The sequence below is a fragment of the Gracilinanus agilis genome, chromosome 1 (assembly GCF_016433145.1).
Source record: "Gracilinanus agilis isolate LMUSP501 chromosome 1, AgileGrace, whole genome shotgun sequence".
Taxonomy (NCBI): domain Eukaryota; kingdom Metazoa; phylum Chordata; class Mammalia; order Didelphimorphia; family Didelphidae; genus Gracilinanus; species Gracilinanus agilis.
Window position 1 is genome coordinate 303,358,128 of NC_058130.1, and position 14,790 is coordinate 303,372,917.

The 14,790-nt window shown below is 33.5% G+C and overlaps 1 protein-coding gene across 1 annotated transcript in view; it reads right to left on the minus strand.

Annotated features, from left to right (window-relative positions):
* PAM (peptidylglycine alpha-amidating monooxygenase) overlaps positions 1–14,790 on the minus strand; it is a 364,941-nt gene that overhangs the window by 163,658 nt on the left and 186,493 nt on the right. The window contains exon 5 of the mRNA XM_044662577.1: positions 11,175–11,262. Within this exon, the coding sequence (XP_044518512.1) occupies positions 11,175–11,262 (88 nt within the window). The remainder of the gene's footprint in view (positions 1–11,174; positions 11,263–14,790) is intronic.

The following is a 14,790-nucleotide window of genomic DNA, read 5'->3' on the forward strand; positions in this document are numbered from 1 at the left end:
AGAGAGAGAGAGAGAGAGAGAGAGAGAGAGAGAGAGAGAGAGAGAGAGAGAGAGAGAGAGAGAAAGAGAGAGATGATTAAAAGGAGAGGGAATAAATATAAAATAGGTTAATCAAGGTACTCCTCAAAATACATTCCATACTTTATAATAATTTTGGGTGTCATTCCAATAAAATGATTCTTTTTCTTTACAATTTTACAATTTTAAGTATGATTACAATTAATTACAATTTTAAAAGATGTTCTAAACCACTAATTACTTTTTAAATTTTTCAAGCAAAAAAGAAAAAAGATGTGAATTAACATATGAAAATAATATCTTGGGTTCCTGAACTTTTGGTGTATAACCTTTTCATCTCAAATTCACTTGGAAAGCATACAGATGGCATGCATATTTTTAACTGTATTAGGCAAAGAAAATGCTAGTCTGTCATTCTGAATTATCCATATAAAGTATGATTGACTGTTAAAGATATCTCTGGTTGTATCTGTTAAAAGGCCACTTAAAATCCAAGGTGATTCTGGAAATACCTCCACTGATAATTCATTTTCTTACTTTTTTGCCAAGGGAAAAAAACTGGCTTGCCTTCCAGTTACATTTGTATTGTCTTGAATTCTAATATTAACTATGAAATATCCAAAATGGATCAAAATAGGACAAATTAATAAAAGTCTTAAATATTTTTCCTAATTTTGCTCTAATTGATTTACAGAGTAAGCCAAGTCATAGATTATCCTAATTCTTCAACATTATAGATAATATGTCAAGTTTCTAAATGATAGAATTGTATAGCCATGAGTCCATAATTTGCACTATGAGCTCACTGACAATTTCTCCAATATTAAATATGTGCATATTATTGAAATCTGCAATAGGTATACAGTGATATGTTAATTTAAAATTAAACCATATGGAATGGGAGTTAAATATAGATGATAATTCAAAAGCACTATAATGATTTTCCTAGCATGTTTTCCCAACTTCCCCCTCCAAAACAAGATCTTAAAACAGAAAATTTTAATATACTACCTTGTGCAATCCAAATTGTCTCTCAATCATTTATTCAACAAGCAGCATTTATTAACAACCTACTACAATATATGCAAAACCCTGTTGTAGGAACTGAGGATACAGAGACAAGATGCAAAATAATACCTTCTGTTAAGGAGTAGTGGTATAGGTAGGAATAACAGGAGTGGTTTATAATACTTAAATTGTAAAATAAATACAATATACAGGCATCTTTTCCAAGTCTCAATTTTCCCCCTTGCTATTTCGATATATTGCAGGTTGGCATAAGAAATTAAATGGGAATTCTCTGAGAGTTTTGTGGAAGATAAAGATGAAGGCTAGCAGATGACAAGGAAAAAGTTTAAAATCATATTGCCTATGACCAAATACTTAATACAAATTTTACAATAAGGCACCATTAAAGGAAAAAGAAAAATTCAGACTTTTTCTCTGTTATAAAGGGAGGACCAAAAAAATTTTACTTGGATGTTCCAGGTTGTGGGGATACTGTACCCCTCTCCCCCTCGATGTGGAAGGAATGCCTATAATTTGAGGAAGGAGAGAAAACTCTAAAACAAGAGGAATCAGGAAAGACTTTCTGTTGGATGTGATACCAAAGTTGAATCTTCAAAGAAGCTAAGGATTTTAAGAGGCAGAAGGAGGAAGTACATTTGTAAGCATGTAGGATTGTTTGTACCACAGTCCTGAAGCCTGAGATAGAATCCTGACTTAGAGGAATGGCAAGTCAGCAACAATGGTTGGAATAGAGAGCACATGTGTGGAAGAAGGCATGGGAAATGTCTGGTAAGTTAAACTGGACCCAGATTTGGAAGAATTTCCAATTTCAAACAGGAGTTTGTATGATAAATTAGAAGCAATAAGGGCAGACCCAGAGAAAGGAGATATTGGAAGCAAAGTAGGCTGAGGATTCAATTAGGAGGCTATTATAATAGCCCAGGTTTGAGAGTTTGAGAAGGACCTAAATTACCTCTGTGGCAGGGGGAGGAGTCAAAGAGAAGGGTAAAAAAGCAAATACTCTTGTGAGGGCAGAAACGACATGTCCTGAAAATTAATTGTCTATGGTGGAGGGGAAAGTGAGTGCCATGTTATGTCAGAATGAAATTCTCAAGCATCTATTAGAGTCTGGATCCTACTGAGGCTGTCAACAGCAGCAGGGTAACTGTAGTAATAATTTGTAGTAACAAAGCTAGTAACAATCATGGCATTCATTTTTATTAAGACTGACACTAGTCTTCGAGGAACTGGACATTTGCCTAAGGAGTTCCCATTACTTCCTTTAATTCAGGCCACCTAAAAGTCAGCCAAGAAATATTATGTGTGATGCTTGCAGAATAAAACTTGATATAAAGTGAAGCTGTATGAGTACATTATGCAATTGTACTGTATGTCTATCAACACACTTGAATAATACTGTGAAGAGGGGGAAAGAGACAGATACCCTGCTTTAGCCTGGGCAGTATTCCAGGGCATACTACAGTTTCATTAACTTCCTGTGAATAAGTCCAATGCTTAGGAAGGCACAGTTTATATTTTATATATTTTATATTTTGGTGATCTGGGTAATTTTCATTCATGCATCCCAGGAGGTTATAAATGCAGAGTTCTGGAGCTCTCTCACTTCCCAGCAATCAAAGAAAAAGGGATGAAATTTAATTTGGGTCAATGTAGAGGGAAAACTCTTTAAAAGGAGCTACCAGAATTATGGATATCAGAAATCTATTTTAAGGGTTTGAAATTATCTCAGGGGGATAATACTGTGTAAATAAGTATAAGGAAAAGTGCATAGAAAGATCCACTATACAAATGTTCTTATGCAAAGAGTTAGTATTGTCACCAGATGAGGCAAACAAGAGGTACTTATCTAGAAAGCAACACAACACAAAAGAACAGATAATTTTTTAAATGTCACTTAAACATAACCAAGAAGGATTCCTCACATGGAATATCCCCTATATATTTAAGCTACTTTTCTATTTTGCCTCATCAACATCTGCCATCCTGTGGAGATAGTGGCATTTAAAAAGAAACAGCAGGTGGTTAATAAATAGAAGCAGTTGAAAGGGATTTAACTTAAACCTCAGTAGGATGGTAAAGTACTTTGGTTTTCACTTTAGGATGGTATCAAGTGAGAACAGCTGGAAATAACCTCATTTAAACAGCTGGAATTCTTCCTTAAAAAGAGATCAAACAACCTAGAGCAACCATCTTTGATTTTTAACATATTACTTGGCCAGAAACGGCTTTAAAATTAAACATTGCTAGAACTTAAGTTGTGAGCAGGAAAGGCTATTCAGTTTAATGGCCCAATATTTCTGAATGACCCACCTTGAGATTTAGCAATCATATGTAGTTCTCAGCACAAAGCCCTGTGCTCAGCAGAACAGAAAATATACCTCTCTTTTTCTCTCTCAAAAGCTCCTTAGAGATAATCTGTAATTCTCTAATGCTAGTTAATTTTTTTAAACTCCTAGAGCAAACATGAGATTAAAGGACATGGTTCAAATAATTTAATCAAATGCTACAGTTTATAATATATCAGCAAAAGATTCTTGCATCCAAATTGCCTGTTTTTTAGTATATTTCCCCTGAAATCTCATCCACAAAAAGCATATCATTTATGGTTACCTTGAAACAAATCAGCTATGTTTTATGGTAGAGGCAGCTAGGTGATGCATGAAGAGAGCACCAGGCTGAGAATCAGGAAGATTGTGTTCAAATCCTGCCTCTGATGCAATACCAGCTGTGTGAACCTGGGAAAGTCACTTTACCTTTGTCTACCTGGAAAATGGGATAATAATAACATCTACTTCATAGGAATGTTGTGAGGAATATTACTTGTAAAGCACCTGGCATATTGTTGTAGTTCATTCTTAACCAACTCTATATGTCCCTGGGGTTTTCTTGGCAAAGACTGTGGAGAGTGGTTTGCCATTTCCTTGTCCAGTGTGTCACTGTTTTACAGAAGTAACTTGCCCAATGTCATATAACAAGTGTCTAAGGCCATATTTGAACTAAGATCTTTTTGACTCCAGGCCCAAAGCTGGTACATTGTTTTCAATAATGCTTGTTTCCCTCTTTCCTCTGAAAATCTGGAGAATTCAGAATTGTCAAGTATATTAAGATCTGTAAGCCTAAGCTTTAGCCTGGCAAATTCATTCTGCTTTTTCAACTCTTGCTCAATGCTGTTACTCAGTATAGGTCCCTAGATGGTGTTAATTTTCTCATCCTTTAAAAGCATGGGAAAGAGGGGATCAGAGTCACAACTGACAGGCATTGTTTTCCTTACATGGGTCAGCATAGCCGCTGATTTTCTATCAGAAGGTGCTTATTTCCAGTCCCGAAGGCATGTTAATTTGGAATTAAGCCTGAAGCTCCATCTAAGTATAATGGGAATACCTCACAGTATATTAAAAGGCTTCACATGAATGTATGTAGTTTAAATGCACATGCATATAATTAATGAGACACATTACCAGCATGAGATACTAATTTGGAATGAGACACAAAAGGCTAGGATGTGCTTAGAATGATAAGGATGGAGAGAGGATCTATGATTTCATTCAGCCAATGAATGTTCATATAAAGAATTCATTTATCTAGGGCATGATTTTATTCATGATTTCATTTATGCAGGGAATGACCACATAAAGAAATTCCCTCTAACGAGTCACGTCAGCATCTTTTTTTTTTTGCAACACAGTCTTAGAGGTTAGTTGCCTAGACTAGAGGAACGAGAGGTGACATGACATGGACAGTTATGGATCAGAGATTAACCTGAACCCAGGTCTTTTGGCTCTTATTTTGTGGCTTTCTACCCCATTATACCACTGTCTTTCACATCCAGAAACAGATATTTCAGGTCAAGTGCCTACATAATGAAATACATCTCATGCTGTCTACTATTTACATTTAAAAATTCTTGAATATACATTCTAAGGAATAGTAGAAAGAGGCAATTACGAAGAACAAAGGAGGGCAATGGATCTTCGAGACTCAGAATAGCTCTTTCCATTTATGTTAAAGGTTTCCAGAACACAGGGAATGATAGGGCTTCCTCACTTCAGATTAAAAGAACATCTTTTATATTAAAGTTATACACTTGTTGTCAACAAGCTGATGAACATAAATATTGAATAATGAGTGAAAGAAAACTCAAACAACCAATGTGAATGGAGAGGAATCACAGCTTGATATGTTGGTACTGAAATATTCATATTTTTTCATCTTTCTCTCAAAACATTTTCTTTCTATGATTTCTCTAGAGCATGAATGAACTCTCACTATTCCAAAGCATTACAAGCATAATAGTAGGAATCATAACCAAAATATTTGAATGAAATTTTTTCTCCCCTTCCAGTGTATCCAACAGTATTACAAATGCCAAGACAATGCCTTCAGGAAAACAATGCATTTTTTGTTATTTTTTCTAATTGATTTTTTTCTTTTAATTCTGATATGTACTAAACATTTGAACAAATTCTTCTGATTATTTTTAAATCACTGTTGGAAAGGTAGATATTCTTGAGCAGAGGCTTGGCAACACACTGACCCAGTCAATCAGACTTTTTCTAAGTATTGATTCATTAAGGACTCATGAATTTCTACCTTTTAAGGAAAAAAATATACTCCCTCTCTTGCACCTTCTCCACTTCTGCCCTAAATAGAGCATCTTTGAAAGGTAGAGAGAAAGGCTAGGTTTTGGAAATAATATCCAATATCGTAATAATTCTTTAGTTTTACTGAGTATGTACCGTATTCTAATTTGCTATTTAAAAAAACCTGTAGAGGGAATTTATAATGAGATCTGGAAACTTTAAATCAAAATGTGAATCACATTTCAATCATTCTTCTTTTTCTGAAGATTATTAAGAGAACTAGCACTAGCAAGAAAACTATGAAATGATTAGGAGAAATGCAGCAATTATTTTGAAATTTATTTACTGTGATATGGGCAAAGGGAATTAATATAAATTCTAATTACTTGGTTCTAGCAATGGTCTGATATAACACAGTCAAGCTGCCTATGTGATTTAAGTCAACCACATCACATACATCCAACTTGTATTAATAATGACTGGTTAACTCTGAATCGATAGCTCAGAATAGAATTTACCTTCATAGACTCCCAAATTGGTAGACTAATGACATTTAAGGTACTTTAAAAACTCATCTAGTCCAATTGTCTCATTTTACAGTTGAGGAAATTGAAACCTAGAAGTTATGTGATTGTAAGTCTTACTGCTGGTTGGTTCTGTCTGAATACTCTCTACTATACTATCTCCTCAAGTGAAATTTTAATGAAAAATAAATGAAATTAATTCTTTTATTTAAAATTCTCATTTTCTATTTACCTTCTACTAAAATGTCTGCATTTGACTTTGCATTTACAAATTCCTTCTTTTACAAGCATATTTTGATAAATATGTATATATATGTATTTTAAATTCATTCAAAAGTAAAATAATTATTAATTTATTTAAAACATATCAAAATATTTTCATTAGATACATAGGAACAAATAAGCAAACCAATTTATGGAGTAAATCTCAAAATAAAACCCTAGACTTTAAATTGTTTACCTTTTGATTGAAAAAATTTTGATAGGAATTCCACCAAAATAAGGATTACTATTGAAATGCTAGGTATCTCATTTCAAATCTGTATACCTAGTAGCTTCTGCCAGTTGGCACAGTGGATTGAGTACCAAGTCAGACGTCAGGAAGACTCATCTTCCTGATTTCAAATCTGGCCTCAGAAACTGACTAGCTGTGTGACACTGGGTAAGTCACTTAACCCTATTCACCTCAGCTTCCTCATCTATAAAATAAGATGGAGAAGAAAATGGCAAATCACTTCAATATCTCTACCAAGAAAACCCCAAATGGGGTCACAAAGTGTCAGAAACAACTGAAAAAGTTGCTTCTGTTTTTTTAATAATATAGTTTGTCACTGTTCACTTTTTTCTTATTCGGTAGACTTTAATTTCAATCATCGTATGTTTTTTTTTCCATACTTTTGTACTCTTCACATTTGTTATTTTATAGTATAATAGCATATCACAATAATATGCAAGCATTTATTGAATCATTCTTTAATTGTCAAAAATAAGATTATTTCAATTTTTTATTACTAACAGAAAAATAGCTTTATTTAGGAAATGCTAATTTTTTATGTCAAAGTACATTTCTCATTTCTTCTTCTTTTCACTAAAACTGACATCCTCTGGACCATACCAGATCATAAGGATAACATATTGATTCTTAATTCTCTCTCTATCCCTTTAAAGTTAGAGTTTCTTAACATGACATCCATGGACACTCAGGGGAGGGGGCATCTGTGGAAGGATTTCAGGGAGTCCATAAACTTGGATGGGAAAAAATTAAATCTCTATTTCACTAATCTCTAGCTGAAATTTAGCATTTCCTTCAATTATGAATGTAGGCAAAAAATTATTGTTCTGAGAAGAGGTTCATAATTTTCATCATATTGGCAAAGGTATCTGGAACACAAAAATATTAAGAACCCCTACTCTGAAAGGCACAATATGTGAAAAGCAAAAGCGCTATATGCCCACCTATCTAGTCTATTTGTAAATTCTATCTCATTTATCCCTTCAATCTATTTATCAAGTTTTTACAAAGCATCTTCACAGGATCTTGGAAGCTTTATACATAGAAATTTTAATTCATGTAGGAGGCAAAGCTTCAACAGCTTTGAGTCAATGGGTCTGTTCAGTCTTTCCACTTAGCATTAGTCCATACTGAAGACCGTCCCTTATTCCTCTGAATCTAAATCCCTAGTTAAAGTTCCTACCAATCCTGAGGGCTCTGACCCTTTAGGGATGGGAAGGGATCTGAAAAGCATGGACCTAGCCTGGAAATGGAGGAAGTTTGTTGAAATGCCTACTTCTCTCAAAAAAAATCTGTTTCAAGGTCCCCAAAGTAACCTCTCCTCTCCCCTTTGGGGGAAATACATCCTGATATAATAATCCTTCTTGGCCAGGATCTAATTACTACTCTTAAAAACCCCATTTACCAAGTTCTGAAATCCCTAACTCAAAGTCCTTCAATTAGGCCAAGAGACCAAAAATTCTTAGCCCACTTTCCTTTATAGCTCTGGTGAATGGGAATCACTATTCATTGTCTCTCTCCTCCCTATGCCTTGTCTGAAAGCCATACTTTCCCTCTACCCTAAAAAATGGTTAATTAATGAAGTTGTTCAGGAAATTTGAGTCTACAAGATACTAATCCACTTCTACCACCTTCTTCCTCCCTAATTTTTAAATCCCCTATTATTTAATTAATTATCATTAGGTGCTCTTTCCTTTATCTCAATGTCCCACAATCAATATGAGTTTTTAAGTATTCACTGCTTTAGAAATTTGAAAGCAAAAATTACTTAAGATTTTCTTGCTTCTTTACCTGTTTATTTGTCTTATATAGTTTTAGTTTTAAGTGCTATCTTGTCAAATATCCTGCTTACTTCTGCTTTATTTTAAAGGAATGTTGGAAAGAATACTTCAAAGTTCTTTCTTTGGCTGAAAGTTCACCTTCTCTTATTGATAATTAAGCTCAATTTAGAATATTGAAAAGCAAAACAAACTCATTTGCTTTTCAGAACATCATAAACCAGTGTCTCCAACCAAAGAGTAGTCTTGCACAAAGAAGACTGATGTTCCTTTTAGTATGAAAGTCTTTGCCCTGGCTGACTTAGATCTGCCTGCAATATTTTGAACTTGACATTGAAATTCTATAGATTTAATACATTTTGTGTTAAAATAAATTGAGGATTTCTTCCAGTTAGTCTCCTTTTGATTCTATCAGTCTCAACTTTTCATACTATTACTAATATCTTTGGGTAAATTTCCCATATGATTTTCTGAAATAAGATATTCAATTTAAAAAAATGTAATTATTTTTCTTTATGTCTTCAAGTCAGATTCTTCAGATTGTAGAATTTTTATGTTCTTACGTAATTAACTTTTTTTCAGTTAATCCTTTTGTTCCTCAATTTTTACATTCTGAACCTAGTGTTCTCTATTTTATAGAATCTCCTTTTCTGGAACATTTTTATCCCCAACACAGTTCCTGAAATATATAGTAAGCACTTAGTAAATACTTACTGACTGACTGCTTCTCCTTTGTTTATTCTAATTTTTTTCTCTTCTTTTATTGATTTTATCTTTGAAAGTTCTCATTTCTGTCCTAATTTTCTCACATAGGTTCTATTCTTATTTTAAATATTTTATTGCTCTTCTGTATCATTATGGAGTTTCTTATAATTGTTCCATTGTTATTTCCAGGAGTTCCGTTGAAGTAAATTTATATCCTACCTCTCATTTATCCCTTCTACCTAAAGGCCCTTTCCTTTATTTTCAGTTTACTATTTTCCCTGGATTTATGCATCCTTTTTTGATCCTCATTGCATTATCTCTCCAGAACATAAGGGAAAGTGATTTAAAAGGAAAGGAATGGCTCAGTGAATAATGTTGAGTAGAATGACAGGCATAAGAAACCCAATGAGGGAAAAAATCCCTTAATGACGCATATCAGGAATTCATATAGGAAATTTGCCCAAAGGAATTAGGAAAAAAAGTTATTAATGCCAGGTTCCATCTGATGAGTCTTCAGTGAGACCTGATGTTATTTTTTTCTTTATTAGTTGTCTCATGGGGTACTGTATAGTAGCTCCTCTTCTTTTTTAAATTACTTTATTTGTCATGCTTATTATTTTAATATTGTGGGGGAGGAGGTGGGAAACACTCATTTACCTTGTCAAAAACTATATATTTAATTCTAAAGAAGGTAGATCAGAATATGGTTTTATTTAAAATATCAATTCACTGTGGCAAATGGTCATTTTATTTATAAAAACTACATAATATAATTTGCTAACTACATAAAATAATTTAGAGAGATTCTTATTCTATACAGTCAGACAAGTAGAATGAAAGTAAGCTTTTTTAAATTAAGACATTCCAAAGTTGATTTATATTCTCTCTGACAGTGTCTTCTATATTATGGACTATGAACCAGTATGGACAAAGGAGTTATTGTCCTGCATTTGTAATATAGCACTAGTCATCTCATCAAGTCTAATAAATACAACTTTCTGTAGATTGAATAAATGATATGTTTAGCACAGAAACTAGCACTTAGGAGGTATGTAATAAGTTTTGTTGATTGTTTGGTACATATATTACTATTTCTTCAGCTATAGGTATAGACTGTCAACTTGATCAAAACTACCAAATCTGTCAAACACAGATCTCACCATCTCACACACCAACCTCCATTTACCCATGCAATAAACTTCAGAAGTCTTCTATTACTTCCAGGATCAAATATGAAATTCTCCATTTGAATTTGAATTTCTTTCATAACCTGGCCTCTTCTTACCTTTCTTGTCTTCTTATACCTTATTGTCCCTCCACATAGCCTGTGATCCACTGACACTAGCTGCACTGCTGTCCCTCCCAAAAGAAACTCCATTTCCTGACTGAATTTTCACTCTCAGTTCCTCATTCCTGGCTAGAACTCTTTTCCTTATTATTTCCCCTCCATGTTTCCCTAGCTTCCTTCAAATTTTGGCTAAAGTCTCACCTCCTGTAAGAAACTCTGTCTAGTTCTGTTTACCTTCCCTCTGAGAATAGATCCAATTTATCCCATTATATCTTATGTCTACACAGTTTGCATGTTGTCTTCCTTCTTAGATTACAAACCCTGTGAGAATAGGGACTGTTTTTAAATTTTCTTTGTATCCTTTGCATTTTAGATAACCCTGGCATGCAAGAGAAGTTTAACTTTATTTATAAAATACAAATTTATTTAAAAACATTATTATTTTCATAAATTTTGGTCATGTAATTTATTGGCATATACTATTAGTAAGATGAATAATTTGTCTATATGTGAATTTTTTGCCATTGAAAAATGATCCCCATATGAAAAGTTTGCTCTTTTCTGATTTATGTCATAATACCACAGTGTTAGAAAGAAAATATATTTCTTTTCTAGAAAATAAAACGAAATACTACTTGTCTGTAGAAGTAATATGAAAAGTATTTGTCAGGTGTGAATCACATAGTCAAATATTACTTGTACTTAGGGAAAACATAGTCCATAATAAATTTTTGTCCTTACCAATAACTTTCAGTGGAAGAAGGCATGTTACATCCAAACAGTAGCATATGATGGACAGTATCCATGCTGGCACGAGGCTTGAAATCAACTACAAGACAAAATGAGAAATGGACAGGAATGAGCCATATCCTTGAACTGAGAGCAATGATGAAGATATCACAATGCTCTCAGTATATGGTCTCTAGCAGCCCAAAATATCTATTTCCTATAATCAGTATAACTTGATACTTTGATATAACAGGGTAATAAACTTATGAAATGGCAAAGAATAGGTGAACACTGGCTTCCTTACTTCATATGAAGTTGTTTTTCAGCATATAAAGGCAGGCTATTTTGAAGAAACAGCTATAATAGTAGAGCTACTACTTACAAACTATTCTTTGAAAATGTTTTCTCCATCAGCTCTCTATATGGTATTGAATGACACAAAACTACGTACTTTGCAAATAAAACAGTACAGTGAAATATAACCAAAAATTAGTGATTAAAAAACATCCACCAATGTGGTTAAGACAAGATATCTGAAATTTTCATTTAATAATCAATTACTGATATATACTTTTAAGAACTTATTTAACAAGAAAAATAAATATGTCTTCCTCTGCATATAAAATGTGCATATCTATTTCATCTATCTATAGTAGAACATAGAACCAAAAGAAATCTTAGAAATCAGATATCAACCAATTCATAGATGAGGAAACTAAGGCTCAGGGAAGCAAAGGTCAGATAGGTATCAAGTAGCAGACAGAAATTATCGTCCAGTCCTTTTTTTCCATTTAAATCATTTATTAATATTCATTTTTAACATGGTTACATGATTCAAGCTTCTACTTTCCCCTTCACCCCCCGCACTCCCCCCACCCATAGCTGATGCACATTTCCACTGGTTTTAACATGTGTCCTTGTTCAAGACCTATTTCCAAATTGTTGATGTTTGCATTGGTGTGGTAGTTTCGAGTCCACATGCCCAATCATGTCCTCCTCAGCCCATGCTTTCAAGCATTTGTTTTTCTTATATGTTTCCTCTCCTGTAGTTCTTCCTCTGAATGTGGGTAGCGTTCTTTACCATAAATCCCTCAGAACTGTCCTGTGTCATTGCCTTCTGCTGGTACAGAAGTCCATTACATTTGATTTTACCATAGTATATCAGTCTCTGTGTACAATGTTCTTCTGGCTCTGCTCCTTTCACTCTGCATCAATTCCTGGAGGTCTTTCCAGTTCACCTGGAACTCCTCTAGTTTATTATTCCTTTGAGCACAATAGTATTCTATCACCAGCATATACCAGTTTCTTCAGCCATTCCCCAATTGAAGGACATACCCTCCTTTTCCAGTTTTTTGCCACCACAAATAGCGCAGCTATAAATATTTTTGTACAAGTCTGTTTATCTATGATCTCTTTGGGGTACAAACCCAACAATGGTATGGCTGGATCAAAGGGTTGGCATTCTTTTATAGCCCTTTGAGCATAGTTCCAAATTGCCAGACAGAATGGTTGGATCAGTTCACAACTCCACCAGCAATGCATTAATGTCCCAATTTTGCCACATCCCCTCCAGCATTCATTACTCTCCCCTTCTTTCATTTTAGCCAATCTGCTAGGTGTGAGGTGATACCTCAGAGTTGTTTTGATTTGCATTTCTCTAATTATTAGAGATTTAGAACACTTTCTCATGTGCTTATTGATACTCTTGATTTCTTTACCTGAAAATTGCCTATTCATGTTTCTTGCCCATTTATCAATTGGGGAATGGCCTGATTTTTTATACAATTGATTTAACTCCTTGTATATTTGAGTAATTAGACCCCTGTCAGAGTTTTTTGTTATAAAGATTTTTTTCCCAATTTGTTGTTTCCCTTCTGATTTTGACTACATTGTTTTTGATTGTACAAAAGCTTTTTAGCTTAATATAATCAAAACCATTAAATTTACATTTTGTAATTTTCTCTAACTCTTTCTTGGTTTTAAAATCTTTCCTTTCCCAGAGATCTGACAGGTATACTATTTTGTGTTCACTTAACTTATTTAAATAGTTTCCCTCTTTATATTCAAGTCATTTACCCATTCTGAATTTATCTTGGTGTAGGGTGTGAGATGTTGATCTAAACCTAATCTCTCCCATATTGTTTTCCAAATTTCCCAGCAGTTTTTGTCAAATAGTGGATTCATGTCTCAAAAGTTGGGCTCTTTGGGTTTATCATATACTGTCTTGCTGATGTCATTAACCCCAAGTCTATTCCACTGATCCTCCCTTCTATCTCTTAGCCAGTACCATATTGTTTTAATGACTGCTGCTTTATAGTATAGTTTAATATCTGGTACTGCTAGAACCCCTTCCTTCACATTTTTCCCTATTATTTCCCTTGATATTCTTGATCTTTTGTTATTCCATATGAAGTTTGTTATAGTTTTTCCTAATTCAGTAAAGAAGTTTTTTGGTAGTTTGATAGGTATGGCGCTAAATAGGTATATTAATTTCTATTTCTGATATGGGATTATTTAGGTATTCAATTTCTTCTGCTGTTAATCTAGGCAATTTATATTTTTGTAAATATTCATCCATATTTCCTAAATTGTTATATTTGTTGCCATATAATTGGGCAAAATAGTTTTTAATGATTGCCTTAATTTCCCCTTCATTAGAGGCGAGGTCTCCCTTTTCATCTTTAATACTGTCAATTTGGTTTTCTTCTTTCCTTTTTCTTATTAGATTGACTAGTACTTTGTCTATTTTATCTGTTTTTTCAAAATACCAGCTTCTAGTCTTATTTATTAATTCAATAGTTCTTTTAATTTCGATTTTATTAATTTCTCCCTTGATTTTTAGTATTTCTAATTTAGTTTTCATCTGGGGATTTTTAATTTGCTCACTTTCTAATTTTTTGAGTTGCATACCCAATTCATTAATCTCTGCCCTCCTTAATTTGTTAATATATGCACCCAAGGATATAAATTTCCCCCTGAGTACTGCCTTAGCTGCATCTCACAGAATTTGGTAGGATGTCTCATCGTTGTCATTCTCTTCAATGAAATTGTTGATTGTTTCTATGATTTCTTCTTTGACAAATTGGTTTTGGAGAATCATATTATTTAATTTCCAATTGGTTTTTGATTTGCCTGTCCAGGTGCCCTTACTAATTATTATTTTTATTGCATTATGATCTGAGAAGGTTACATTTGTTATATCTGCTCTTTTGCATTTGTTTGCAATGATTCTATGCCCTATTACATGGTCAATCTTTGTGAATGTACCATGTGCAGCTGAAAAGAAGGTGTATTCCTTTTTGTCCCTATTTATTTTTCTCCACATATCAATTAAATCTAATTTTTCTAGGACTTCATTCACCTCTCTTACCTCTTTCTTATTTATTTTTTGGTTTGATTTATCTAGATCTGAAAGAGGAATATTTAGATCTCCCACTATTATGGTTTTACTATCTATTTCCTTCTTGAGCTCTGCCATTTTCTCCTTTATGAATCTGGATGCTATACCACTTGGTGCATATATATTGAGCAGTGTTATTTCCTCATTGTTTATACTGCCTTTAATCAGGAGGTAATGACTTTCCCTGTCTTTTTTAATCATATCTATTTTTACTTTGGCTTTGTCAGA